Source organism: Rutidosis leptorrhynchoides, chromosome 4 (genome assembly GCF_046630445.1).
Source record: "Rutidosis leptorrhynchoides isolate AG116_Rl617_1_P2 chromosome 4, CSIRO_AGI_Rlap_v1, whole genome shotgun sequence".
Classification (NCBI taxonomy): Eukaryota; Viridiplantae; Streptophyta; class Magnoliopsida; order Asterales; family Asteraceae; genus Rutidosis; species Rutidosis leptorrhynchoides.
In genome coordinates, this window is record NC_092336.1 from 3,377,037 (window position 1) to 3,404,228 (window position 27,192).

At 35.1% G+C, this 27,192-nt stretch overlaps 2 protein-coding genes and 1 long non-coding RNA gene across 8 annotated transcripts; 2 read left to right on the forward strand and 1 right to left on the reverse strand.

Annotated features, from left to right (window-relative positions):
* Positions 1-773: 773 nt before the first annotated feature.
* Positions 774-8,967, forward strand: LOC139839814 (phosphoinositide phosphatase SAC2-like). 4 transcript variants are annotated; one of them, XM_071829977.1, is made up of 18 exons: positions 774-982; positions 1,121-1,297; positions 2,179-2,383; positions 2,488-2,653; positions 3,318-3,540; positions 3,924-4,000; positions 4,347-4,537; positions 4,637-4,734; positions 4,827-4,960; positions 5,273-5,395; positions 5,610-5,979; positions 6,846-6,967; positions 7,205-7,318; positions 7,472-7,684; positions 7,832-8,023; positions 8,144-8,234; positions 8,417-8,511; positions 8,757-8,967. In XM_071829977.1, the coding sequence occupies exons 2-18, from the start codon at positions 1,211-1,213 to the stop codon at positions 8,848-8,850; spliced, it is 2,595 nt and encodes an 864-aa protein (XP_071686078.1). In that variant the 5' UTR covers positions 774-982; positions 1,121-1,210; the 3' UTR covers positions 8,851-8,967. The 4 variants fall into 4 exon arrangements, with proteins under 4 accessions (XP_071686078.1, XP_071686079.1, XP_071686081.1 ...); XM_071829978.1 differs by having other exon boundaries at positions 5,276-5,395; XM_071829980.1 differs by having other exon boundaries at positions 775-982; positions 7,472-7,678.
* Positions 8,968-11,537: 2,570 nt separating this feature from the next.
* On the reverse strand, positions 11,538-21,534 carry LOC139839816 (DNA-directed RNA polymerase II subunit RPB1-like). The gene is made up of 14 exons (XM_071829982.1): positions 21,169-21,534; positions 20,773-21,036; positions 19,581-19,880; positions 19,305-19,463; positions 18,492-18,653; positions 18,171-18,391; positions 17,936-18,077; positions 17,165-17,500; positions 16,744-17,030; positions 16,365-16,623; positions 12,871-15,944; positions 12,596-12,667; positions 12,443-12,496; positions 11,538-11,964 (listed from the first exon to the last, which is right to left on the reverse strand). The coding sequence occupies exons 1-14, from the start codon at positions 21,250-21,252 to the stop codon at positions 11,862-11,864; spliced, it is 5,517 nt and encodes a 1,838-aa protein (XP_071686083.1). The 5' UTR covers positions 21,253-21,534; the 3' UTR covers positions 11,538-11,861.
* A 388-nt stretch (positions 21,535-21,922) lies between these two features.
* On the forward strand, positions 21,923-25,275 carry LOC139843275 (uncharacterized). 3 transcript variants are annotated; one of them, XR_011757493.1, is made up of 5 exons: positions 21,923-22,380; positions 22,954-23,159; positions 23,277-23,343; positions 24,005-24,440; positions 24,581-25,275. It is a non-coding gene; the product is annotated as an uncharacterized lncRNA (long non-coding RNA). The 3 variants fall into 3 exon arrangements; XR_011757494.1 differs by having other exon boundaries at positions 24,613-25,275; XR_011757492.1 differs by having other exon boundaries at positions 24,005-25,275.
* Positions 25,276-27,192: the final 1,917 nt, after the last annotated feature.

Sequence of the window (27,192 nt, forward strand, 5' to 3'; positions counted from 1 at the left end):
AGTAGAAGTAGAGTTTTTTACTTTGGATATTTGATTTTGATTTAGGAGATATAATAAATAATAACTATCAAGGAGTCGACTTTAAGAAAGTACATATACATCTACATGTGATTCCTTGATGTATTTCACGTTTTTTGGATATTGGTATATTTTACAAAATAATAATAAATTGATAAAAAAAATTGTTGTTTACATTTATTTATCCATTATTTACATGTTACTTTTAATCATTCACTTTATGAGAAACATGTGCTTTTTATCTTTCACATACAACATGTGACCTGATTGATATAAACTAGTTTCTAATATACCCGTACAAATACTAATTTAATTTAATTTAATTTAATATTAATATTAATATTAATATTAATATTAATATACTATAATAAATCTTATAAGATAAATATGGTGATAAATAAACAAGATTAAACAACTAAATCATAGACATAAAACATAAATGGTAATGATTGGAGTGAAATGAGAATATTTTATTTATGGAATGATAATTACCGTATTAGAAAAACAAGTCAGCATATATATATCCAAATTAAATTCACACCATATAGATTAATATAGGGTTAAGGTTAAAAATCCTTGCTTTAATTAACTATTGCTCTAAAATGTCATTAAAAATTTTCTATCATTATTACACATTACTCTATTAATTATTAATAGTTATTATTATTATCTAAAAAATATAAATAAATATAACATTTAAATATGGATTATAAATTTACCAAAAATACCTCCCAAGATTTTTTTTATTTATTTCTTCGTTCTTTTGGATACATACAGATACAGAATACGGATACAGTCGCGGGACATCTCTGAAATTTTTATTAATTAATTTTGTTTTTGTTTTTGTATCCATCTTCACCGGATCATCTTCATCACCGCCCTCTGATCTACGACCACCTAAACTTGCTTACTTTCTAAACAAAATAATCAAAAGTTGTCAATTTGAACTTGTTCAGGATTTCAGGTATCATCAATTATTTTTTATATTTTGTCTGCTAAATTATATGCATCTAGTCTAGTCTAGTCTAGTCTAGTTTAGTTATAGATAGATAGATGTTATAACAAAAACTGAATATCACGATGTGAATCGCGTGAATGTTAGGTTTCCGGCGGTAGAGTTGACCGGCGATCTGCTTGTTTTAACTGATAGAGCCCGGGCTTGAGAGGCTCGGGCTTGTTCTGAAAAACAAACATGGCGGCTGCTTCAGCGTGGATCAGAGATATGCCTAAACTTGAGAATGCCTATCTCCACAAATTCAAACTTTACGAGACTATCTCGGTCGGTATTAATTATTTCTCTCCTACTCTCTAATTAATTACTACTGTATTAATTATTTTGATTTTGATTTTGATTAATAATTCTCCTCGATATTCTGCTTGCCTAGGGTTCTTTTTATTTTTATTTGATTTCATGTTGCGTCTATTTAATCATCTGAAGTCACTAAAACTACATCAGAGACATCATTTATGTCCATGGTTGCCTGATTCAACAAGTTTTAGAAGCTATAATTTGATCATGTATGTGTTCGTATATACAATATTTTATAATGTTGTATGATGTTTACGCGGTGCTAATACCATTTCCTAGTCAACCATTCCCTGCACTTACTAACTCATGGTCTTCATATATCCTTGCTGTGTGCCATTGCTTCAATGGCTTGAGACAAAGTGCCACTTTCACTGTCGTTCGCTTTTAAGAATCATTGGCTTGAAGATTTACACCTCCATAACTTGGAGCTCGCGTTTGAGCCTTTTAACTTGATGCACGTAGCTGATAATTTGCCATTTTTGACTTAGAGATTAATGGTTGCCAAGTTTTTTTTTTTCCGATCAAACACTGAACATTTTGCTAGTTTTAATATAAATGTGCTGCTATTTTTAAATTTTTTTATATTTTTTTAGTTATGCACGTGTAAGGGATACCATAATTATGTACTGGGGATACCATTTGTCATTTATGATTAAGAACCATTTTTGGATTTATCAAGTTAGCTTCCTTTTTCTTGATAGTTGTTTTTGGTAATCGTGGTAGATTCTGGCTTTTTATCTGATAGTTTACGGTTTTGGAACTATCTTGTTCGCAATACCAATTTTACAATTTATATTTGTTGAAAAGACTTGAAGTCGCTAAATAATATTCTGACATTTTGTTTTCAACAGAACTATTATATGATTGGACACAATAAGAATAGATCAATTTATAGAGTTTTAAAGATCGACAGATCAGAAGCTGCCGAGCTAAACATTACCGAAGATTCTACCGTGTACACAGAAAGGGAATCCAACGAATTGATACGTCGTATTGATTATGGGAATAAGTCCACAGGGGGATTTAAGTCGAAAACCGTCTGTTATGGCGTTGTCGGTATGCTGCATGCCAATGGCTGTTAACTTAAAAGAGTATTTTTTGTTAAAAGGGTATTTATCAATATTATCGAGGCTCTCAATGGTCTATTTTTTAATTTTCAGGGTTCATAAAGTTTTTGGGACCTTATTACATGCTGCTGATTACTAAAAGAAAGAAAATTGGTGTAATTTGCGGGCATGCAGTATATGCGATTATGGAAAGCGAGATCTTCCCAATTTCCAATTCTACTGTTGCACCCAATATGGATTATTCTAAGAACGAGAACAGGTCTTTTATCAATTCTGCATGTAAATGTAAAATGTACATGAGTATCTTTCATGAAACACAACGCTAATAGCAGTCGGGAACTTCTAGTTAACAATTGTATCGGAAAACATCGACTTGATTGTTTTTTATTTTATTTCTTTCCTTTCTTATTCACTAACATGATATGTCTTTTCCTTTCTTATGGCCCCTCAATGCTGTATCCAAGATATGGGATGTTCTAACGTTACATTACCTTACCATGTGCTATTAGTATTCTGATAGTTTTATATAAACGGCCTGATCACCTTATTTGTTAATATTACATGTATTTAATGTTATGGAGTAAACCTTTGCTGATACTGAGTGTTTCAGTTATCCTTTTGTATTTCGACTCGCCTCTAGTCACTGTCATTTTATAGGGGCCATTTTATCCAGTTTATTTCCTGCAAATTACAGGAGTGAAGTCCAATGATGTTGTGATGTTAGTTTAAACTGTTAAGAGAGAAGGTATCAGCAGGTTTCACAGGGAAAAAAAAAAACAGCGTTTTTTTGCTATATAATTACATCTACCTCATTTAAGTCAGCGTTTTTGTATTTTTAGTTTTAATTATTTCTAACATTCAACCGGACTTGGTGACATTTACCTTGCTTTTCATGTTTTTTTGTTTTGTTTTTATTTGAATAGATACTTGAAGCTCCTCCGCTCGGTGGATCTCAGAAAGGACTTCTATTTCAGTTACACATATCATGTGATGCATAGTCTTCAAAAGAACTTGTCTACTCGAGAAGCAGGCCAGGATATTTATGAAACAATGTTTGTCTGGAACGAGTTTTTGACATCTGCAATTCGCAATCAGTTGAACAATAACCTTTGGACAGTGCCACTAGTTTATGGCCACTTCAAGCAGGTAGCTTTATGAATCAAATATCCCATAACATATAATGTAGAGTGAGAAACATAAAGCAAATAATTACAAGAAGTATGCTGTTAAATACCCCAAACTAATGAAATTTTGTTTTATATGAACTTATTACATTCAATCAAGTAATCATTGGATCATTCTCTATAATTTAGAATATATGCTTCTCTGTTCATACTCTTATGCTGAAATATAGCATCCATGTGGCTATGTAACTGTATAATATGTTTTTTTTCTTTCTTTCTTTGTTCCTGAAGTGCTATTGAATTTGAAAGACACTTATGTGCTTATATACCTCTCTAACAGTGTATTTACTTACTGATGATTAAATAGCTATTTATATAACATTCATCTTTCTTTTGTAAAATCAGGTCAAACTTTTATTATCTGAAAAGGAATTCATGTTGACTATCATTGCTAGGCGATCTCGTCATTACGCCGGAACCAGGTTTAATTACTATCAACTTTTGTATCCGTTTATTCATTATTATTATTTTTTTCACTGCAAGTGAAATGGCTACTGTTAATCTGAGTTTGTTGACAATAAACCACATAGTTGCCATTTGTTATATGCTCTATTCTCCCATATGTATAGCCCTTTGCAGTATGGCATGCAGAAGTAGGTTGCAGTCTTTCATTGGCTTCTCTTGAAATTGTAAAAGTTTTAAGACATCGCTTGTGTCTTTATAATAATTGTAGTAGAGTGACCTTTGGATGTTGCAATATCGTATATTGCTTCATTCTTTTTTCTTATCATCCCCTTTCTACATTTTGTGTATGTATATATGGTGTAGATACTTGAAAAGAGGGGTTAATGAGGATGGGTGCGTAGCCAATGATGTTGAAACAGAACAGTTAGTGTTTGAAGATAATGTTCCAGAAGGATATCCTGTGCAAATAAGTTCCATTGTTCAAAATCGGGGATCAATACCCCTCTTCTGGTCACAGGAAACTTCACGATTGAATATGAAGCCTGATATCATCTGTAAGAATGAATGAATACACAACACTCAGACTGTCTAGTTAGTTGGTATCTACTTACTGTCTAGTGTTCTAATATTTATTTATTTGTTTGTTTGTATAGTGTCAAAACAAGACAATAATTATGAAGCCACCAGGCTCCATTTCCAGAATCTGTACGAGAGATATGGAAATCCAATTATTATATTGAATTTAGTTAAGGTTAGAAAAGACTACCTTTTTAACAGTTACATTCAATTTGGGCCTGACATGCGATTTTGACCAGAGTAATATTCATTACCATGTTTTTCCAGACCACAGAAAAAAAGCCTAGGGAATCCATTCTCCGAGTGGAATTTGCTAATGCTATAGAGTCAATTAATAAAGGTTTACCTCGAGAAAGCCAGTTGAAGTTTCTGCACTGGGATCTAAACAAACATTCCAGAAAGTACTTTTCTTTCAGTCATCATCATCATCATCATCATCATCATCATCATCATCATCATCATCATCATCATCATCATCATCATCATCATCATCATCATCATCATCATCATCATCATCATCATCATCATCATCATCATCATCATCATCATCATCATCATCATCATCATCATCATCATCATCATCATCATCATCATCATCATCATCATCATCATCATCATCATCATCATCTCTTTTACAAATTCATGGTCTTCTTTTTTTTTTTTACACGCATTCTTTGTTAACTTTTTTTTTTTTTTTTGTTTCTATTTTTTAGTAGATCTTCAGATGTGTTGGTTCTTTTGGGAAAAGTGGCTACTTATGCGTTGAACCTAACTGGCTTCTTCTACTGCCAAGTTACCTCAAGGTCAAAGTCTCAAGAGTTGATGGATCATGTTGTGTAAGTTGACTCTAGACATATTTCTATTCTAACGTAGATTAATTGTCTTCACGGTCTTAATTATGATTTCCCCTCGATCTCCACTTTCTATTTATCTAGATTTTTTTTTCTGAAAATAATATGTTAGTGCAGAATGTTATGTGCAATGTCATTACTGTTAATTCGCGTTTTTGTTGATTAAGACCATCAACTCTCATTTTAACCATTGATGCAGGGACAAAAGTGGCGGTGATCATTGTCTGCAGAACCATGCTTCTGAGAAGAGTGATGGCGGCGTCTTTAATGACATACTTACTCATGATAGCAGCTGTTGTGTTGAAAGTAGTAAAGGCGGTGGTATGAAGGCTCCTCAATATCAGACAGGGGTGTTGAGAACAAACTGTATAGATTGTTTGGATCGGACAAATGTTGCTCAGTATGCGTATGGTTGGGCTGCACTTGGCCATCAACTGCATGCTTTAGGATACATCGATACTCCAAGTATTGAGCTGGATTCTTCACTAGCAGATGATTTGATGAGCGTTTATGAGAGAATGGGTGACACACTTGCACTACAGTATGGTGGATCTGCTGCTCACAATAAGGTATTATTATTAGATTTATATAAGCTATACCTGCCAATTGAGACCCATACTCTCAAGTGTGGGTCAAATTGGTCAAGCTTTCGGGTCAATTGGGTCTTGAAAATAATTAGGCCTAGCAATGCAAACCAAACTTAAAAAAAGGTTCAATGAATTTTTCTCTAACCTATTGGGTCTTATAGAATATATAAAAGAACGAATCAAATGGGTATCAAATCCTAAAGTTCAATAAATAGTGACAGGTCTAATGGGTCTTATGAATGGGTCAAATGGGTCGAGCATTACAAGTTTCATCCGTCAAATCATTAACGCATTAATGGTTATATTAATTATTATGTATATTAATATTTTCTTATATATATAATAAATTTTTATCTAAAACAATATAATAAGTGTAAGTATATGACCCGTTTGGACCCATTTGACCCATTACCCCTGTCAACCTCTTACCCAAACCGATCCAACCTGACCCGTTAAAATTTTTTACCTGTTTGACCCATGATATATATAATAAATTTTTATCTAAAACAATATAATAAGTGTAAGTATATGACCCGTTTTGACCCATTTGACCCATTACCCCTGTCAACCTCTTACCCAAACCGATCCAACCTGACCCGTTAAAATTTTTTACCTGTTTGACCCATGACCCATTTCAACCCAAAACCATTTTGACCCGTTACCCAAACCGACCCAGCCTGACCCGTTTAATATCACTATACTATCTGTGATTACGTTAATTGTTGTTAACTCAAGTATGGGTGTCTCATTGTGTCATGACCTGCTGCATATGTAGAAAACTTATACTAGCATATTAGTGACTTAGGGTTACATGTTCATTAATTGTTGCTACACACACATACACACAGATATTTAGCCAGAGAAGAGGGCAATGGAAAGCAGCAACTCAGTCCCAGGAGTTTTTTAGAACTCTACAGCGCTACTACAGTAATGCATACATGGACGCTCAAAAACAGGATGCCATTAATTTGTAAGTTTGATCAACAATAAATATAAATGCTCTCAACTTCATTCCTTTGCCTATCTTTGGGAATTGTGACTGTTATCAGTCACACGTTTCCTGCATCTTTCTATGTACTCCTGGATGAAATTTATCCAAGGGTGGATTGATTGATGTCAAAGGTGTTTTGTACTAGAATTTCTTTTCTTCTACCTTTCTGAAAAGTTAGGTTTGGTTTGGTTTGGTTTGTGATTTTTAATTGATCAGGTTCCTGGGTCATTATCGGCCACGTCATGGTACACCTGCATTATGGGAATTGGACTCTAACCGGCATTACTATGTTGGAAGCAGGGGTTTAAATTCATATGAGGAAAATACTAGGTAGGTTGTTATTACACGTGATACTCCTTTTTTATAATATTATATTTTTGTATACAATATATATATTCCAGTTGGTATTTTTTTTTATAAAAAAACCAAGCAAAAATAAATTTGGTAGTTTGAGATGAAGAATCTGGTTTGGTGCGTGTTCAGGGGGGTACCATTTTCAAGGTCATTGTCAGACGGTAATATTATGAGTGACGGCAGGGCAGAAATTGATATTGGGCACAGGAACGAAGGAGAGTGTGAGAACTCATATAGTAGGGAAGGAGAAGCAGCACAAGAAGATAGTAGAAATGGGGGGTTATCAGAATCATCACCTGAAATCTCAACTTGCGAAAGAGATTCATCTTATCCAAGGTACAGGTTTGCTCTCATCCTTACACATTGAATGTGCCTTATGTGAATGAATTAACTTGTCAGATTGTTGTTTCTTTTTTTTTTTTCTTTTTTTTTATTATGTCAACGAGAGTGAAAGTTGGGTTTTGAGGGTTGAAATTTGTGCATGTGTAGGTACGTCATGCCTGCTGCAATGTCTCGTAGGCGGCATCTTTACCTAGATACTCATGCTGAAGATTATCCAAACAGTGATTGCATATTCTACTACAACAACAAACGTTCGGATTCGTTCAACTGCTCAAATTTCATTGATGTTGACTGGATATCATCATCTGGGAATTCATGCGAAGGAGAAGCATATGAAAGGTGGGTGGGTGGTGACACATGTAGCTTATCTATGCATTATCCTTTTATTATCCATTCAGTTCAGTGTATATATAGAGTGCCAACATAAGCAGCAAGACTGACTAGTAAGTAATATTGCAGGTCTCTCTCCCCTTTTGGTGGTCAATCATCTGAGAATGTGGTTAATGGGGGCCCTGTACCATGCGATTCTGAATTGTGTCTGCATCCAAAGGTTAGAGTGTTGTTGCTTTAGTAGTAGTAGTAGTAGTAGTATTACTACAGTAATAAATAATGTTATCTGTTTTTAGTCTATAGGTCATATAACCTGCTGTTGATGATTACTTGTAGTTGCATATAATAATTTGATTTGATTTGATAATTGATAATGAAAATGAATATACTACTTTTTTATAGGGAGAAGATGATGAAGCTGTTGGAAAGCTGAGAGGAGGGGAGGAGTACCCTGATGAATTTGTTGAGTGGGTGATGGATGGAGGAATGTTTTTCCGGTGATCAGTTTTTTTGGCATATATATATAAAATTAAAACAATAATATAATAATATCAATATCAATATATAATACTCCATTTGTTATCGATATAAGCCGATTGATTGATTGATTGATTTTCCCATCCTAAGGATGTGACTAATAATTGGTAGTATTTGATGAGAAGTCCCTTAAAAAGAAATATATATATATTTCTTATGAAAAGTTAAAATCCTCAGGGCATTCATTCTGATTGTGTGAAAACAGACGGACAGAGACAGATAGAAGGAACTTGGATCCTTGTGGTTGGAGTTGGAGCATGGATTGGAACAAACAGATTGATTGGTATAGTTGGATTTAGAAACCTTAGGAAGATGTTATATTCTCTGTAGTGTAAATATATACACATATATTTTGTGTATTATACAACTATAACTAAAATTATTAAATTATTATTAATTAATATTTAATTATTATATATGGATGGATAATATGGATACTTGGTTTGTGACATCCATCGCCCACCTTTTTAATTATTACACTAAATTAAATCTAGTTTATTCAACAGGTTGGTTTTGGTAGCTATGGTCGCGTCATGTTAGATTCTCCAATCAGAAATGCACATTAAATTTGACTTTTTAATTAAAGTTCTCCATGTTAATTGGATTTTGTTATTAAAGATTGTCATTAACACGTTTAAAACATCAATTGGTTATTAACTTAATTTTATGGTGACGGTTATTTGATTGTACAAATGTTTTATACGTATTGACGGCACTTCTTGTGTGTCGTTAGTAAATTCCTAATTATGTTAGCTAGATTAAACATTATTTAATATAAAATTGGTTATAGGTTAATAAACGTATATGATGGCTTTGTCAATCGAATCAGACAGCAATCATTGATTTATTGACGACTTGACTGTCACTTAAAGCCTAAATTGAACTTCAGACATGTTTAAAACCTATGTAAATTTAATTCTACTATTTTCATAGCGTCTCACACTTTTTTTAACTTACTTATTGGCCGAAGGTCCATTCGAAATCAATCTCTCTATCCATAGAACATTGAGAGGGAAGACTCTCTACTCTTGGATGTTTCACTCTATATGTAGAAATGACTTCTCTTTGTGGAAGAATTGTCTACATCTTACCTCCCCATACTCCACTTATGTGGGATTGGGTTATGTTGTTGTTGTTAATAAGCGTATATGAATGAATGTACAAACGTAGTTGAAATTAGGGATTATACCCGTGGGCCGTGAGCACGGATCCAGTACATCCACCTGTACTGAAGGCTATTTTGACGATTTGAAGCAAAAAATTATAAATGGAGAAGGATCTAGAGTATAGTTGAAGCAGGTAGAAATGTATTGCGTATTACGGAGTATTACAAAATTATATAGATTAATAAAATAGCTTAAATCGTAAATTTATTTTAGGGCATTCTTACCTCAAATAGATTAATACTATGTGCCAATATTGTTTTCTAATTTAATCCAATGGTTCTTAATCATTACTGTATTACTTTTAAATCCAAAGGTTATAATTTCGACATATCAACTTCTTAAAAAATTGCTTTGCTAATATCTCTTTTGTTACGAATATAATATATAGATAGATATATATATTTAAAATTATACTATATTAATTTTGTTAAAAAAATTAATATTAGATTAATGAATTTTAAATTATAAATTAAATTTAATATTGAATTGTGATAGGTTAAACTTAATTTCTAATACTGATGGTTTAAACTCAATATATATAAAAATTTAAGTATCAATATCCACAATCCACAGTAAATAATCGTAGACTCTACACCTGTGTACAAGTCATCAATAATCGTAGACTCTACACGTGTGTACAAGCCATCAATAAACTTAGGCTATACATCTCTGTGTACAAGCCATCAATAAACTTAGTCATCAAGGTCTTCGGTATATTTTGGTTCTCCCTGTCATCTGCACAACCCTAGGTCCCAAGTTGGTTTTGGGATTGGTTGTGCTTCCTGGGGGGTCAATTTCTTTGGTTTTTGCGTCAAGATGTTTAATTAAATGTTTTCGATAGTTTTCTGAACTTCGGGTTGAAGTATGAGTTTCAATGGATAGTCTCAGGAATAGTCACCTCCTCTCTCCTCTCCGATCCATTCACAGGCAACGAGTATTCGGTGGTTTCACCTAGTACTATGTTTGGCATCATAAGTTGAATTGTGCATGCGGCATCTTCGACTCTGTTGTGGGATCTCATTAGAGATCGTTTGGTTTCAATAGTTGTGTGTCGTTTAGTTTTTTCAGCAGTTGTATTTATTTTGGTGTATAAGTTTCTTTACCATCAGTTTGTATGTGTGAGGCTAGTTCAATAGGTAAAAAAATTAATGGCAAATTCTAGTCATACACTCAAACAAGCTATTACTTTTTAGAAGATATATACTCGGGTAAATATATATGCCCTACATCTTCCCTTCTTAATGAGTAGGTTTTGCTGTTATCGTCTCTTTATTATAACCTTAACGGCTTAACACAATAATTACGTGAAAGAAATTCACGTATGAGTGTATGGCTAGAATTTTAGTTGGGAAACATTAAAATTTTACTTCATGAATAAAGATCTGATTCAATTTCAGCATTTTTGTCTAAACAAAGAGCCTTGACCTTGCAAACAATAGACCCTCAACCCAACTGACATTTTTTTTCTTTTCGGTGAAAAAGGATTTTAAACTCAATAATTAAACGGGAAACTTCATCCAAAAGTTGAAGCCTCAAAATCAACATACTAAACATCCGGGCGCAACCATACACACAAACTAAATCTAACCCTCACAACCTATTACAAGGGCCAACTGTCAAATGTGACCCAACCCTTGGTGTCAATAATAACCTTGGTATGCAGTGAAAACCACATACCATTCATGACATTCTGTTAGATATGCCGAGATGATCACAGCAAAAGTGCTTAAAGGAACTTGAGAAACGTACTTGCATAGTATGAACGGGGATCTAGAATGTGTCATCCAATTGAGAATCTAAATAGACTATGAGCTCAACAAGACTCAAACTTCTAACAACGTTTATTAGAAACATCTGGATGTAAATGTCCATTAAGCAGATTTAGGAATCTACATGCTAATTGACACAACAAATAACAGACAACCCTAGTTTGTTTTACTTGCTCTTTGGAGCAACAAACGCAGCATTCCAAAAAGTATTCAAAACAACACACTAGTATCGTTTCAGTTTCATAGCAAACGAGTTGAAGTTCAACTACTCCCAGAATCCTGTCATACACCATCTAACATTATGATGTTACACATAGATGCGTCATGCGATACAAAAAGCAGAATTTATTTCCAAAGAAATGTCCAACAGTCATACTAAGGCCTCGACCCATCGTCCTTGTTGCTAGTTTGAGGAGTATACTGGCTGGTCGACGATGGTGAATATCCAGGTGCACTCGGTGAGTACCCAGCACTGGGACTGAAATAAAACCCAAATACCATTAATTTAACAAAATCCGATAGCAACATGAACCAACATACACACACGAATATTACAATAGATCATGATTAGAGAGACCGAATACCTGAAGTTACCCTTTGATAGTAGATCAATAGTAATATAATCAACTCGTGTAGTTGTCTACACTTTTAATTGCACTCCCAAATATAAATACTATATCCATACATACTAGAAGCAGTCTCTCCTCTACGTCTACCTTCGGGTAGAGATATGACTATTTACATCTCACCTCCCCATACCCCCCGTCAATGGCCGGATTGAGTATTGTTGTTGTAATGGATTATTAGTACAGACTACATAGCTCGTAAATCAAAACAATTACTAATGTATATTCTATAATGGCTCTATATACACGAAACTGTCCACTTTTTAAAGAGGTGTTATTTTTTAGAGCCAGCAAACTAAATCAAAATAAAAATGTGAGATTGGAATATACCTGTATTGCGGTGAGCTTGGGCTGTAGTCAGGACCAACACCGGAGCCATAAGGACTGCATGCAGAAACACAAATATAAAAAAATTGAAACATCACACAAGGCAAATTGCTAAACTTCTCTATTTTGAGTTTCAAGAGATATGAATGTACGTACCTGCTAGGACTGTATGTTGGGCTTGAAGGTGAGTAAGATGGAGAGGTTGGAGAATATGATGGTGAAGTGGGACTGCAATAACAAAATTCAACACATTTACCAATCATAGTCAAGTAAAAACCACTTGTGATGACCTACCTATTCAGGTATGTTTGTCAAATAACAGTAACAAAATACAAAATCGATACTAATAAAGAGAGATTTAAAAGCAGCTTCATATTTATAGAGCATGTGATGATCAGAAAAGATAGAGAGATTGGCACTGAGAGTGGCACCTGTAATTGGGAGATGTAGGGCTATATGGACTTGAAGGCCTTGGACTGCTAGGGGAATAAGCCAGAGAGGGGCTGTACTTGGCTGATGAAGGATTGTAACTTGGTGAGGTTGGACTATAGCTAGGTGAAGTAGGGCTATAACTTGGCGAAGTCGGGCTATATCCAGGGGAAGTAGGACTGTAGGCAGGTGACGTTGGGCTATAAGATGGAGAGGTAGGACTGTACGACGGAGAGGTCGGGCTGTAGGACGGTGAGGTCGGGCTGTATGATGGTGAAGTTGGACTGTAGGATGGTGAGGTCGGGCTGTATGATGGAGAGGTCGGGCTGTATGCTGGCGATGTTGGGCTGTATGCAGGTGATGTCGGGCTGTAAGCAGGAGATGTCGGGCTGTAACTAGGTGATGTCGGTGAGTAACTGGGTGAGGTTGGGGAGTAACTGGGTGAGGTGGGTGAGTAACTAGGTGAGGTAGGGGAATAGCTAGGTGAGGTGGGGGAGTAAGTTGGACTGGTAGGGCTATAACCAGGTGAACTTGGACTGTATGTCGGTGAAGTAGGACTATAGCCAGGTGAAGTAGGGCTATAACCAGGTGAGGTAGGGCTATAGCCAGGTGAAGTTGGGCTATAGCCAGGAGATGACGGGCTGTAACCAGGGGAGGATGGACTGTATCCGGGTGAAGATGTGGGAGAAAAGCCCATCCCACCAACATAAGGTGAAAACTGTGCATCGTTAATCGGTGACAATCGTAGATTTGGGCTCAGAAGGTAATTGGTAGGCGACATTGAGCCGTCATGGAAAGGAGTAATTGGTGATCTGCCAGGTGTCATTCCAATATCAAGACCGTCCATATAACTGGGGAGCTGAACATCTATGGCTTGTTGTAGCATCTGCTCATTTAACAACAAAGAACAATCTCCTGTCCCTATAGGAGCAAGTTGGCCCAACATTATATTTTCAGTAACTCCCCGAAGGTAATCGGTTTCAGCATACACAGCGGCATCAAGGAGGATATCAACTGTTTCTTCAAATGAACATCGCATCATGGGTCCGGTATCATTCCTATTGATCCCGTGACGTGTTATAGCCATAAGATGACCACGATAAGTCATAGTATCACACAATATAGCCAAATGCCGATAATTGACATAGGATCCATCAAAAGAAATAACCACACGAAGCTCGTCCAATAACGACCTTCGAACCGCTTCGATCCCTAGTACTTCAATCACTTCAATCAAATGATTACTAGTCGTCCGTAAGGCATCCACATCTTCATGAGTCATAACAGCCAACAGATTTACACCTTCAGTATCTAGCATCCATTCAACTTCCGGCTTAAATCCTTCATTTTCGTCAAACTTGTTCACTTTTCCCGATTTTATAAACACCTTGTTAATATCAGGAATCCCTCGTAGAGCCATTTCGGTCAGCATATTACTCTCAATCTTCTTGAGAAAAACATCATCTTCAGCTGATTCATCTTGCAACTCACCTTTCGGAGCTTCATCATTCATGATACGTATACGTAGAATCAACTTCTCAGCATTGTCATCATTGAATATACAAGTCAAATCATCATCAAACTCGAGATTAATCTTCTCAGCAATATCTGCCATGCTCAACTTTTTATCAACCATCATTTCACGATTCAACTCGATACGGAGCAGCCATGGAGATATTTTTTCGGGGTCGATTTCTTCATCCGGCATTTCGTAGTATGACTTAACAAAGTCAACATCCTCTTCAATAAGGGTACTCATGGGATCCGGGTCATACCATACTTCAGTAGCTTGAGTCACACTGCGAAGTGTCGTGTATTCCAACGCACATTGAACATTCTTGGCCCGATCCTTTGTCTTGCTAACATCTGGCTTCAAATACACAGACAACGAAGGGGTTTTGATCTTCTTAGCAACATTGATAATCTCTCTCAATCGGGGAACACCGAGAGTCACATTCTTTGCACTCACACCAGCATAATGAAAGGTGTTTAGAGTCATTTGGGTTGCAGGCTCACCAATTGACTGCGCTGCAACACACCCAATCATTTCTCCAGGTGCAACAAGTGACTGTAAGAACCTCGACTCTATCTCACCAATAACCCACTCAAATGCCTCACGTGTAAGTCTGTACTCACTCAACACTCGTTTGCTAGCAAACGTGCTACGCAGGAGAATGTTGAAGAACAGAGTTGCATTCTTTTGAGCTTCAATACTCAACAAATCATCACCGGGAACAACTCGCAAGCGTTCTTGAAGCTTATCAACAGCTTCCACGATTTCCATGGGGTGCATATCCGAAGGCCGCCTCAAATCAACCTTAAAAGTCTTTTGCGCATTCCATATCAGTCGTTTAAGATTCACGGGCATTGGCCACGAGTTATCACCAGTAGTAGCGATCTCGGTTCCAAGTTGGACTCGATCGGCTTCGAGTTTTTGAACTTCAGCATCAAACACATTGCGGAATTCCCGAATAGTTTTTAAATCCTCGACATGTTCTGGAAGCATATAACTTGGATTCCAGTTTTCATCATCAATCTCATATCTGAAAAGCCGGTCAAACTCCTTTTTCTTGATTTTTAATGAATCAAGTTTCTGACTTTCAATCCAAACTGCATCCATACCATCTTCACCATATAGAAACTGAATAACATCTCCCAGAGAATTCCTGACTGTACCGTCGTACTTGACCATAATATCTTCCATGGCTTTTACTAACCGCCTTTGAATATAACCAGTTTCAGATGTTTTGACAGCAGTGTCAATTAGACCTTCTCTACCACCCATGGCGTGAAAAAAGAATTCTTGCGGTGTTAATCCTCGAAGATACGAGTTCTCCACAAACCCACGGCTTTCAGGCCCATAATCATCTTTTGTGAAATGAGGAAGAGTCCGGTCTATGAAACCATATGGAATTCTCTTACCCTCAACGTTTTGCTGCCCCACACAAGCAGTCATCTGTGATATATTGATGAAACTTCCTTTTGAACCTGCCGTCACCATTGCCTTAAGATTGTTGCTTTCTGATAAACTTTTTTGGGCACTACTTCCTGCATCATCACGAGCCTTGTTTAACACCTGAAAACAGCAGTAGCAGCATCGTTAATACATATATCTATTAGATAATGCAAGATGAGAAGGGTTGGGCGTGTAAGGTAATAGACTAACAGTTTGGGACTTAAAACCGGCCACTTTAACAAGGGGGGGTCAGTTTGGACTTGTGAAAAAACATTTTGACATTTTGCTAAGAACACTTGTCTGCACACATTTCGAAATCTGCTTAAAAATATATTAAATGAGGCTATATGCATAAAAATTTAAACTTTTGGCAACTTGCAACTTGTTTGACCATTGCCATTTTTATTTCACTCGTCTGGCCCATTTGAGATATGCACGCGGGCAAATCAACCCTTTACGATGGGGGTTGAAGCTAGCAACACTATCATCTATATATGCAAGCAGTTCCAATCTTGAGGAGCATTGAGCATATCCATGTACCTGATTAACTCTATTTTCGAATGACTCCATCATGGTACGACCAGGCTCTGCTTCCAGCTGTTTATCTTGAGCAGCCCTAATAAGTTCTTTCACCTCATTTTTGGCTTTGGAAATAGTTTCGTTGATGGTTTCCATAGTGGATGCATCAGCAATTGTGTCTCCAATCCCAATGCTGAACCCTTGTTGCAAAAGCCAGTAGTTCACAAGCCACTGCGTATGTCCAAGAAACTTACGAGCAGCATCTGGACCAACCTCCTCCCTGTAATATAATAATAATTATCAACTATCAACTGCATTCATGCATGCCTACAAATTACCTTACCATAAAGTATATAGATATAGATATAGATATGGATGGTAGGAGTAGAAAAGAACACACCATATGACGTGTATAAGACTTCCAGTGGATGCACCGAGCGTTTTCTTACAAAGAGTACCAGTGATCACCTCTCCCTTCTCTATTCGAACTTGAGTGTCACCAGGCGTTAGATGCCCGGTTTCAGTTTCTGAATGCCAAGCTGCTGTTCTGATGAGATTAATCTGCTTTGGGATAATGAGATTGAACACCTGTTTCCCCGTCCACAGAGGTCTTGGTTTCAAAATGGTGGGTGTTGGAACTTTTCCATCAAAATCTTCCCACCACATCAATATATTCATGAAAACGTCCTGCACAGATATACAAGGTTGTTAACTCACAGAGTATAACATGATATCGGCAACGAATGACAGAAAGAAAAAAAAAAACGCAATAAAAAAACAGACAGCAAGAAACTATATCTCTCATTGGTTGTGATAAGCACCTTCTCAATGAATGTATCCCTCTTGGTGACTTTACGACAGCCTAAAAGTGTATCTTGCACAATACCCATAACAGGCCTATTTGCTTGAGGCGAGACAATGCATTTAGGCACCATCATCAACTCAAGAACCTCTGCTCTTGTTTCAAATGACTGAGGTACGTGCATGTTCATTTCATCTCCGTCAAAATCAGCATTATATGGTGAAGTGACTGACAGATTTAACCGGAAGGTGGAGTATGGCATGATTTTGATCCTATGCCCCATTATGGACATCTTATGCAGACTCGGTTGTCGATTGAAAAGTACAAAATCTCCATCATTCAAGTGTCGCTCCACCTGTATATAATCAAACCAATAACTCTTTAAATACGGGAGAGGACAGCGGATGGAACAAAAGTGATTGTGTGATTTTGAATAACTAACATTCAGATAATATGACCAAAACGAACGTGCTTTAATAAAAATAAAGGGAGATGTTCATCAAATTAGGTTACAAGAAGGACATAATCAGCTGAATCTAATTTTACCCTTTGATGATATGTTCTTTTGAAGCTAAATGAAACTGATTATGTAACATAGTTAATTTAGATAATCAAAAGCAGTAGCAGGTAATCCACAGGTTAAACAAATATCACAACTTAAAAGTCACGACAAGAAAGTAATCAGTTTCAAACAAAAAATAAATCTAAATGTCCCATAAAACAGAAGCGTATATTAAAAGAACAGGACTCTATCAAGACCAAGAAAAAAAAATACAAAGAAGGTACATGCCTTGTATCCAAACTCCAGATGATGATCGCTGCTTTTCTTCAAGTAACGAAGATCAAGCCTTTGACCATCTTCCCTGATGATATATTTGGCTCCAGTTTTACCAGGGGGAGGATGGGGACCGTACTCAACAAGCTCCTTCAGCCTATTAAAATTTAGGAGAACAATACCATCAGCCCAAGTCAAAACAGAACAAAGAATATAAAAAAGATAATGAGTTAGAAGAAAAGGAGTAGACCTTTCTATGTTATAAGGAGTAACTGTTTCGGGATAAGTAAGATTAAGAGCAATACTCCATGGTACTCCCAGTTGATCTATGTTAATGGTTGGATCTGGGGTGATGACAGTACGTGCTGAAAAGTCAACACGCTTTCCCATCAGGTTGCCTCTAATCCGACCTTCCTTGGCCTTGAGCCTACTGCATATGGATTTGATAGGACGACCTGACCGTTGTGTAGCCTGCGGGATGACAAGAATTCCATATTGTGGAAATGTAATTACTCTTTAATCGGTGAATAACATGAGTACATGACATGAACGATGCCATATTTATACATACCCTGGGCTGACCCGGGAGCTCATTGTCGAAATATGTGGCAACATGAAACTGCAGTAGCTGAGCAAACTCGGAGATAATGTGAGCAGGAGCTCCATTCCTTTCTTGCCTCCTCAGATTCTCATTGTGTCTGATTATCATGGCCAGCTGATGGGTTAAGTCGTCCTATTACACAAATAAATACAAGATAACAGAAATGAGAAGAAATCCTGCAAGGCGTTTTCGAGTTAAGCCCCTTTGAGATTCTGAACTAGAGGTGAGATTTTTAACCAATTTATTATTTAAAGGGTCAACTCGAGTTACAAAGAATGGTAAAAGGTTTCCCCATACTCTGATGTACGCAACCAGCATGATTACTCTTCCAACCCATCCCTGGCCACCACTAAATATTCGTCCTAGACAGGATTCGAACCTAAGACCTCTTGCAAGGATTACTCAGGCCCCAAACACTCGGCTGTCTTGTGATGGTTTATAATTTAAAGGGTCAACTTGAGTTACAGCTGACGTCAAATGAGTTAAACGGGCGTAAAATAAGGGGTCGCGTCTAAAGTCACCTGAATCGTATTTTTATTTCATTATTGTAATCATTTTTCTGAAATAATATTTGACCCGAATTCTTGTAATAAATTGAACCGGAAGTGTCTCAGTTCCAACTTCCAACCAGACATGTCACGTGTCTCAATATTAAACATTATGTTTAGAACATTATTTGGACAAGCACAAACAAAATTTCGTTTTTGGGGAACAGATGTTAAATCATGTGGGTCAAGAAGAGTCCACATGAGCAGGGCCAAAGCACATAATCAGACAACTTGCCTCACTTCTAGCTGAGGTATCCATCATGACAGATGGTCGGACTGGAGGCGGTGGTATTGGAAGGACCTGCAAGATCATCCAATCTGGGCGAGCATATTTGGGGTTCAAGCCCAACAACAAGCAATCTTCATCACTTACTCTTTTTAACACACTCAGGACCTAAAAACATTAATTATTATGAGCATTTCAATATAAGAAACACAACAGGTATATATATATATATATATATATATATATATATATATACACGATGAAATTAGAGTTCCAAAATGATACTCTTTCTGCAGAAAGTTGCTGCTTTCTTTCAGCTGGCTCAGGAAGCTGCTCTGAGTCGTCACTTTTCTTCTTCTGAAGCTTGTATTCTGCAACCATTTTCATACCTTCAATAGTAATCTTCGGCTGCTGGGCCCCACAACCCCCTCGGCTCTTTTTGACCGGCTCATCACCATCTTGGTTTTGAGAATCAATCTCATCACCACCGTCACATTTAGTTTTGCTCTTGCATGCATCTAAGATTTTTTTAAGCCTGTTTTTTGGGTTTCTTATTTTCTGTGCTTGCTTGAACTTATGATCTTCCTGTGGAAGCAAAAACAAAGAGGGATCACGTAAAACATAATATTGTCTAGAATACAAGCAAGCACACGTAGAAAGACTGATAACCAAGAAGACTGTATAGATCCAATTACACACACACACAAAAAAAAAAAAAAAAAAACAAAACAAATCTTGACTTCAAATGTTTATCCACTTCCTTCAAATCCACCAGAATAGGCATAACTCAAACAAACAGAAATGAAAATATTCTTTAAGAAATAAAAGGACAAATATATCACAAATATGGATGAAATAATTGATAGGACACATAGTCATGAATGTAACAGACTATTTGTTTGTGTGGCTTAATTAACAAGTCTCTTGCCGTGTTATCCACGAGAATAGGCATAATTCCATTCCAACAAATAGATATGGAAATATTCTTTAAGGAATAAAAGGACAAATATATTACAAATATGGAAGTAATAATTGATAGGACACATAGTCATGAATGTAACAGAATATGTTGAAAATCATCAGAGATGACAACACTAGTAACACACCCTTGAACAGTCAACACGGCAAGAGACTTGTTAATTAAACCACACAACAAATACTGTATAAGATGAGCGTGTCAAATGTATGTTTAAGCTTCCGATATAGAACAAAATTAATTATGCAGAAGAGATTTGTTACTACAACCCCACAACATCACTTTACATAGATACTACTAGTATGAATATGAATTTGGTCCATGACAGTTATGGTTTATATTTCAGATATATACTTGATGACATTCCCAATTCCGACTCTGCGGTACACATAGTGATATTGACATACAGATGCGATTGCACTCAGGCAAGAAGACACTAGTAGCCAAATGCATATAGATAAATCAAATCCAAGATTGTGTGGATGTATAGTAGTAATATACCTCATCAGCAAGGATCTTGGAGCAATTAAAGCAAACACATCGCATAATACTGAGTACGGTCTTCATAAATCCAATATGAAACATAGGTTTAGCAAGCTCAAGATGTCCAAAATGACCAGGGCACTCAGCCATATTGGCCATACAAGTCTCACATTTGAGCTTCCTATCAATCGTCCCGAGCCTGGGATCACTAAGTCCTGCTACTTTTGGTTTCCCCCTTTCTGTTGTTTCACCATGCTCTATGTGCACCACTGACATTTGCCTCTGTATTATGTAACAATCAATCAGACAAACAGTCATCATTTTTCTTTTATTATTATATTACTAATAATTACTATTACTATTTAAAGATGGTGGAAAAAAAAAGAGAGCAATAGATAGAAAAGGGGTTATTACAATTTCATCGGGACTGAGGATACCGAACTGAACCACACGGACTTTTGAAACTTCAGCCGGAGAGTACGGAAACCGTATATCCATTATTTATTGTTATTACTGAGTAGGAACGTAAATTTACCCAAATTCTATTCTATCAGTTTTTATACTTCAATCGACATTAAGAATTACGCACAGGTAAAACCCTAATTATCTCATATACCTCACCGCACTATATAGAATCACAAGAGAAACAATATTAATTGAGGAAGATATCAATCAGAGACACTAGATGTCTATAATAAATATTACAAAGATCAACTAGAATAGAATCGTATAAAAATCAGAGACCATAGAGGGGAGAAAAAGAGAGAGAGGAAGGAGCGTTTGTGTTTTATAGGGCGCTTCTTTCCTCCTCCTTTCTACGTGATCTCCTATTTTGCAGCTTATCAATAACATCCCATAACCTCTATTTTTTATTACTTTGACCACCAAACTTGGTCTGTTTTTAACAAATGACCTAAAACCAACAAATTTTATACGTACGTCACTCACATCTAAAGAGGGTTTTTATTAGGTAATAATTATTATTTCTCAAACTCCTTACATACCACTTAATCTAATGATTCAAAATAATCTCTTATTTTAATTAACTAATAAATCACTTTTTTACTTTTAAACTACCTAAAATGTCCTTTAATACTAAATCACATGGAAGAAAATTAACAGTGCAGGGGTTCATGAAGTTGCATTCATTTGTAAGGTTACACCAAACCAAATACGTAGCCGCTACAGAAAAATTACATGGCACCAAAATATTAGGGTTTAACAATCGATGCCAAACTGATCAAATCCATTGTAAAAATCAGCCTCTCCATGCCAAGTTTCTAATGTTTTTTCAGTTAATTCAACAATTTTATTCTATCCATATGAAAATACGGGGTAACTGAAAAATTATTACGGAACGAAGAACCCAAGCAGATTGGATTCAAAGAATACTTAATTGTCTGAAGCTTTTTTGTCAAATCTCAAAGTCGATCGGCTTTTTCATCGCTGCATAAATCAAATTCAGATCCAAAAATCCATCGGATGAAATCAAAGTCATTCGGGCTTCATCAGATCATTCAAAATTGTTGAGTTTTGTTACCTATCCATACATATGTTTCTTGTCCAGAATTCAATTGCAGGTGTATTTACAATGTCTGTTGGGACATCAATGGCTGGATGAGCATGGCTATTCTCTTTTTAATTTGAACATTTGTTGTTGTGATTTGATTTTGAATATGGTATGTTTGTCGAATACGGATTTATCGATTGAATGATAAATTTTGTTTGCACACCAACTGTTTGGTTAAATGATTGAATGGGTATATAAAAGTTGCAAATATGTTTGAACTAATATTGTATCAAGAATCAATTCGAATACAAAATGATTTTGAGTCTTTCGAGCAGTTCAATCAAACTTTTAAATGTTTCAGATTTGTTTTCCAGTTTTAATGCTGGATCCACCATCGTAATTAAAGACGTTGTGAATATTAATTCATCTTAATGATCTGTAGACCTAGAACAATAACACTCAAAATTAATTATATGTTTATGTTTGGGAACATTCTGTTGTTATGCTATTTCAGTCACTTAGGATTGGATTAGCTAATATAATATGTGAGAAATTATTTTTTTGGTAAGAACTTGTCAGCCTAATAAAGTACTTACATTCGTTCCATAGTTGATTACAATATACATTAAAGGGTGTAATTTTATGCTCTAAAAATTTGTGATCTATATTTGATTTTCTGCCTATTACAGGGATTGGTACAACTGCAAGTGTATTGGATGACGATGGTGTTTTGGACATCGGTAGTACCATTTTCCTGGAGACTACATGGATTGCTATGGAAAAAAAATTTCTCCTTAGGCTTGGTTCGTAGCATCATAATCAACTGTTAGGTGAGGTCTCCGGAGATTGGAGGACACTAATTAGAGGCAACCAAAAAAGCAGACAAATCACGGAGGTATATTGTACGGAGTATTTATATTACAGCATATACAATATTTTCTATGTTACTCTTACTTTTTGTAGGTCTCATTTTGTACTATGTGAAAGAACTTATAGTAATATTTAATGCTAGGTCAATAATTCTATGATGAGTGCTCAAGGACATATTGTTAAGCCGATTTTTGGTAACACTGCCTAAGGTTTACAAAATTCATTCATGCATCTAAGACCATTCTTAATATGTTATTTGTTATAGAGGAAATAATGGAATGATCCTTATGTTCAAACTGAATGAGACTATTTGCTTTGCTTAAATATGTTATTTGTTCTCAATCTTTTTATCATCATTATATGTATTTTGAGCAATAACATGTGTTTATAAACTTATGTGTGATGTGTGATTCAGCTTTATGTAAGTTTGTCATAACTTTTATATGTGAAATATAAAAGATCAACTAATGATGGCAATTAATGGTCAGATGTTTGCCCTTAATGAGCTCATACATCTCACTTTATTCGATTTACCCTGCCTTTTTTGTTATTTGATGCATCATGTTTGGTTTTGAAAATATGTCGATTAGCTAAAATATTTCAGTTTATTGTCCTTTTACACAACCATGCATCATATTTGGCATCTATTTATATGTTCATCAACGTTGTCATATTATATGTAATTAGGAAGTTTTTTATCCATCACAAAAGTTGTTAATTTGTTGATACTAGATTTTTATTGTTATGTTATTTCACATATTACTATTGAGGCGACGGGCTGTAAAAAGTTGAGATACCAGGAACACATTTTTACTCAAACACCTTTTCTTTACCTTTTCTCATGTTACCTGATGTGTTTGTTGTTACAAGGATTGTTGGAGAGGTTACAAGCTTTGCAACAAATGCAAATACACATGGTCACTCCTCTTGGTGCGGTTAACATTATAATCAAATAATTTACAAAAGCATAATGTGAGATTATTTTCCTGAATTTACATGACATTCATGCCATATTGTTGTGTTGTAGTTGCACACATCATTTTACGTGAACGACTATTTTCGAGTTCTTGGTTGTGCTTTATTAGTTGTGGATTCATAAAGATCGTTCTTCATGCTCCTAATTGTAATGCAATTGAAACACTGACAAAAGTATGGGATCTTGCTATTCAGTCATGTAACAAAGTTTGTTTGGATTTAGATGGGTGTTGGCCAAATTACTTGAATATGGTCAAATCGGGTTATGATTTATTTCTAACCATTTGAAGGTAGAAAACAAAAGTTGGCTCTAAAGGGAATGGTCAAATAGGTAAGAACTTATCTTCATTTACATGAGCAGAACCTCCCAAATGACTAATTGTTAATATTCAATTTTTTGATCTTCACGTGAATATATTTTTTTTACATGGAATCTTTTATCTTTTATTTTATTAATTAGTGTTTATTTAGGATCCATATTATTACTTCTTCGAGTATTCCAGATGAAGTGGTGAAGTGGCCCATGTTACATGTTGAGATTCATACTCAAGAATCATTGTAAGTTTGTGTTCGTTTTTAACTGATTGCGCAAATAGTCTGTATCATTATAAATTGTGTTGTATGATTGCTCAAAGTGTTCCATAATCCAAGTCTATATTGAGTAGGAGAATCATATTTTAAAATGTTTGTAGCAGTCCACTGTTTTGTGTCGAAATGGGTAATGTTTTGGTATGGTCGAAATGGGTAATGTTTTGGTATGGTCGAAATGGGTTGAGGTGTGATGGTTTGACCCAAATATGTTTGTAGTGGCAAAGAGAAACTCGTATTAGACAATGTCGAAGGCCGAATATAAACAAGGTGTTCATATTTCTTCTTTGACTTCAAAATATGCAAGACATAGTTGAAAAACAATAATAAGTGAGCTGTATAATCAATGTTCTATAACTATTTTGCAGTTACCTACTAATTAGGAATTTCGGATTTCCTCACTCAGTGTAACTCGCTTTGTTGTGTAATCACAAGTAATAGAACTACTTATTAAGATTATGGTATAGTCATGACATGTTTAATTGTACTTTTTTAAGGAGTTTTCTAACTTTTTTTTTAACTATAACTTTATAAAAATTCAAGAACTTCATCATCAAAAAAATGAGTCTCGCAACAAAGATACAAACAGAGGCACCGAAGCCCAAACAAACTAGACTAGCAAATACATCAAACCAACATGCAATCCCATGATACTACAATTTTATTGTTTAATTTTGTTATCATGGTTGAAATTGTCTTAGAGTATTATCATTTCATAAAACTCGCGAAATCGCGGGTTAACTAGTTACTATTTATAACTTAAATCTATCTATCTTTTATAATCTATGGTTTCTATTAAAATTCTATAATGATAATGTCATTATTATATTAATTACTTTGTAAAGAAAAAATCAAAAGAAAAAAGAAAACAAATTTAGCTCTTAAAGTGATGTCATTAATCTAATTAATAACTAATTAAATTAAACCTACTTATTTATTCATTTCATGTTTTTCGGAAAAAAATGCACTCTCATTAATTATTAGTTATTATTATATTATTATTCAAATTCAAATATGAGTTCTCCTTACGAGGTTAATTACGTTATATATGTATGCGAAATACACGTCTCAATAAAATGTTTTAATACAAATTTTTATGACAAGGAAAATAGTAGTAATTGTGATGAAAATTGAAAGATAATGGTGAGAGAATAAATGTAGTTCATTTATTCCGACCAAGTTAAGTACATCAATGTGTTTGTAAAAACAACGAGAAGTTTCTTAGTTGAAATCCGCCGGGTCATTAAACTAAATGACTTTAGCGTTTAAATTCACTCAATACCTAAAATATATCATTATTCATTTAAAAAACTCGTGGTTCCACAATGAAGCGACTCGTCCTAATCCATCTGGACGAAGTCTTCAACATTTGGTCCCATTGCGAGGTACCGACTTAAATATGCCATGAACGACTCCATGTAATATGAGCAAATGCACAGCGGAAGATTTCTTTCATATCTGAGAATAAACATGCTTTAAAATGTCAACCAAAAGGTTGGTGAGTTCATAGGTTTATCGTAATCAATCATTTCCATAATTTTAATAGACCACAAGCTTTTCAGATATTTAATTGTACACGTAACCCGAGTACAAAATAATACGCGTAACCCGCGAATTAAAAATCATTCATATGGTGAACACCTGGTAACCGACCTTAACTAGATGCATATAGAATATCCCCATCATTCCGGGACTCTCATCGGACATGATAAATTCGAAGTACTAAAGCATCTGTAACCCGGATGGGGCTCGTTGGGCCCGATAGATCTATCTTTAGGATTCACGTCAATTAGGGTTTCTGTTCCCTAATTCTTAGATTACCAGACTAAAAAGGGGCATATTCGATTTGATAATCTAACCATAGAATGTAGTTTCGATTACTTGTGTCTATTTCGTAAAACATTTATAAAAGCAGCGCATGTATTCTCAGTCCCAAAAATATATTGCAAAAGCATTTAAAAAGGGAGCAAATGAAATTCACGCATATAAATATTGTAAAACAATTATTAAAACTTGCATGAATTCACAGTTCAAAAATGTAATGAGTAAAAAGGGAGCAAATGAACTCACTATACGATATTTTGTAGTAAAAATATGCATACGACGGAACTGAACAATGCATGGTTGGCCTCGGATTCACGAACCTATATCATTTATATATATTAACACGTATAATTGCAATCGAATAAATTTATATATATATATATATATATATATATATATATATATATATTAGTTATATCATTTTTATATTAATAACGTATATGTCTCATATATTCATTTTATATATTTTAAATAAATAAAAATATTAATTTTGTTACGTTATATGTATTACATATATTTTCATGTACCTAATATTTATTTGGTTAAATAATATTAATAATAAAAATAAATTTTTTTATCTTTTTATGATAATAATAATACTAAAAATAATTAGATTTAGTAGTGATATTGATATTAATAGTTTTGATAATAATACTAATAATGATAATAAC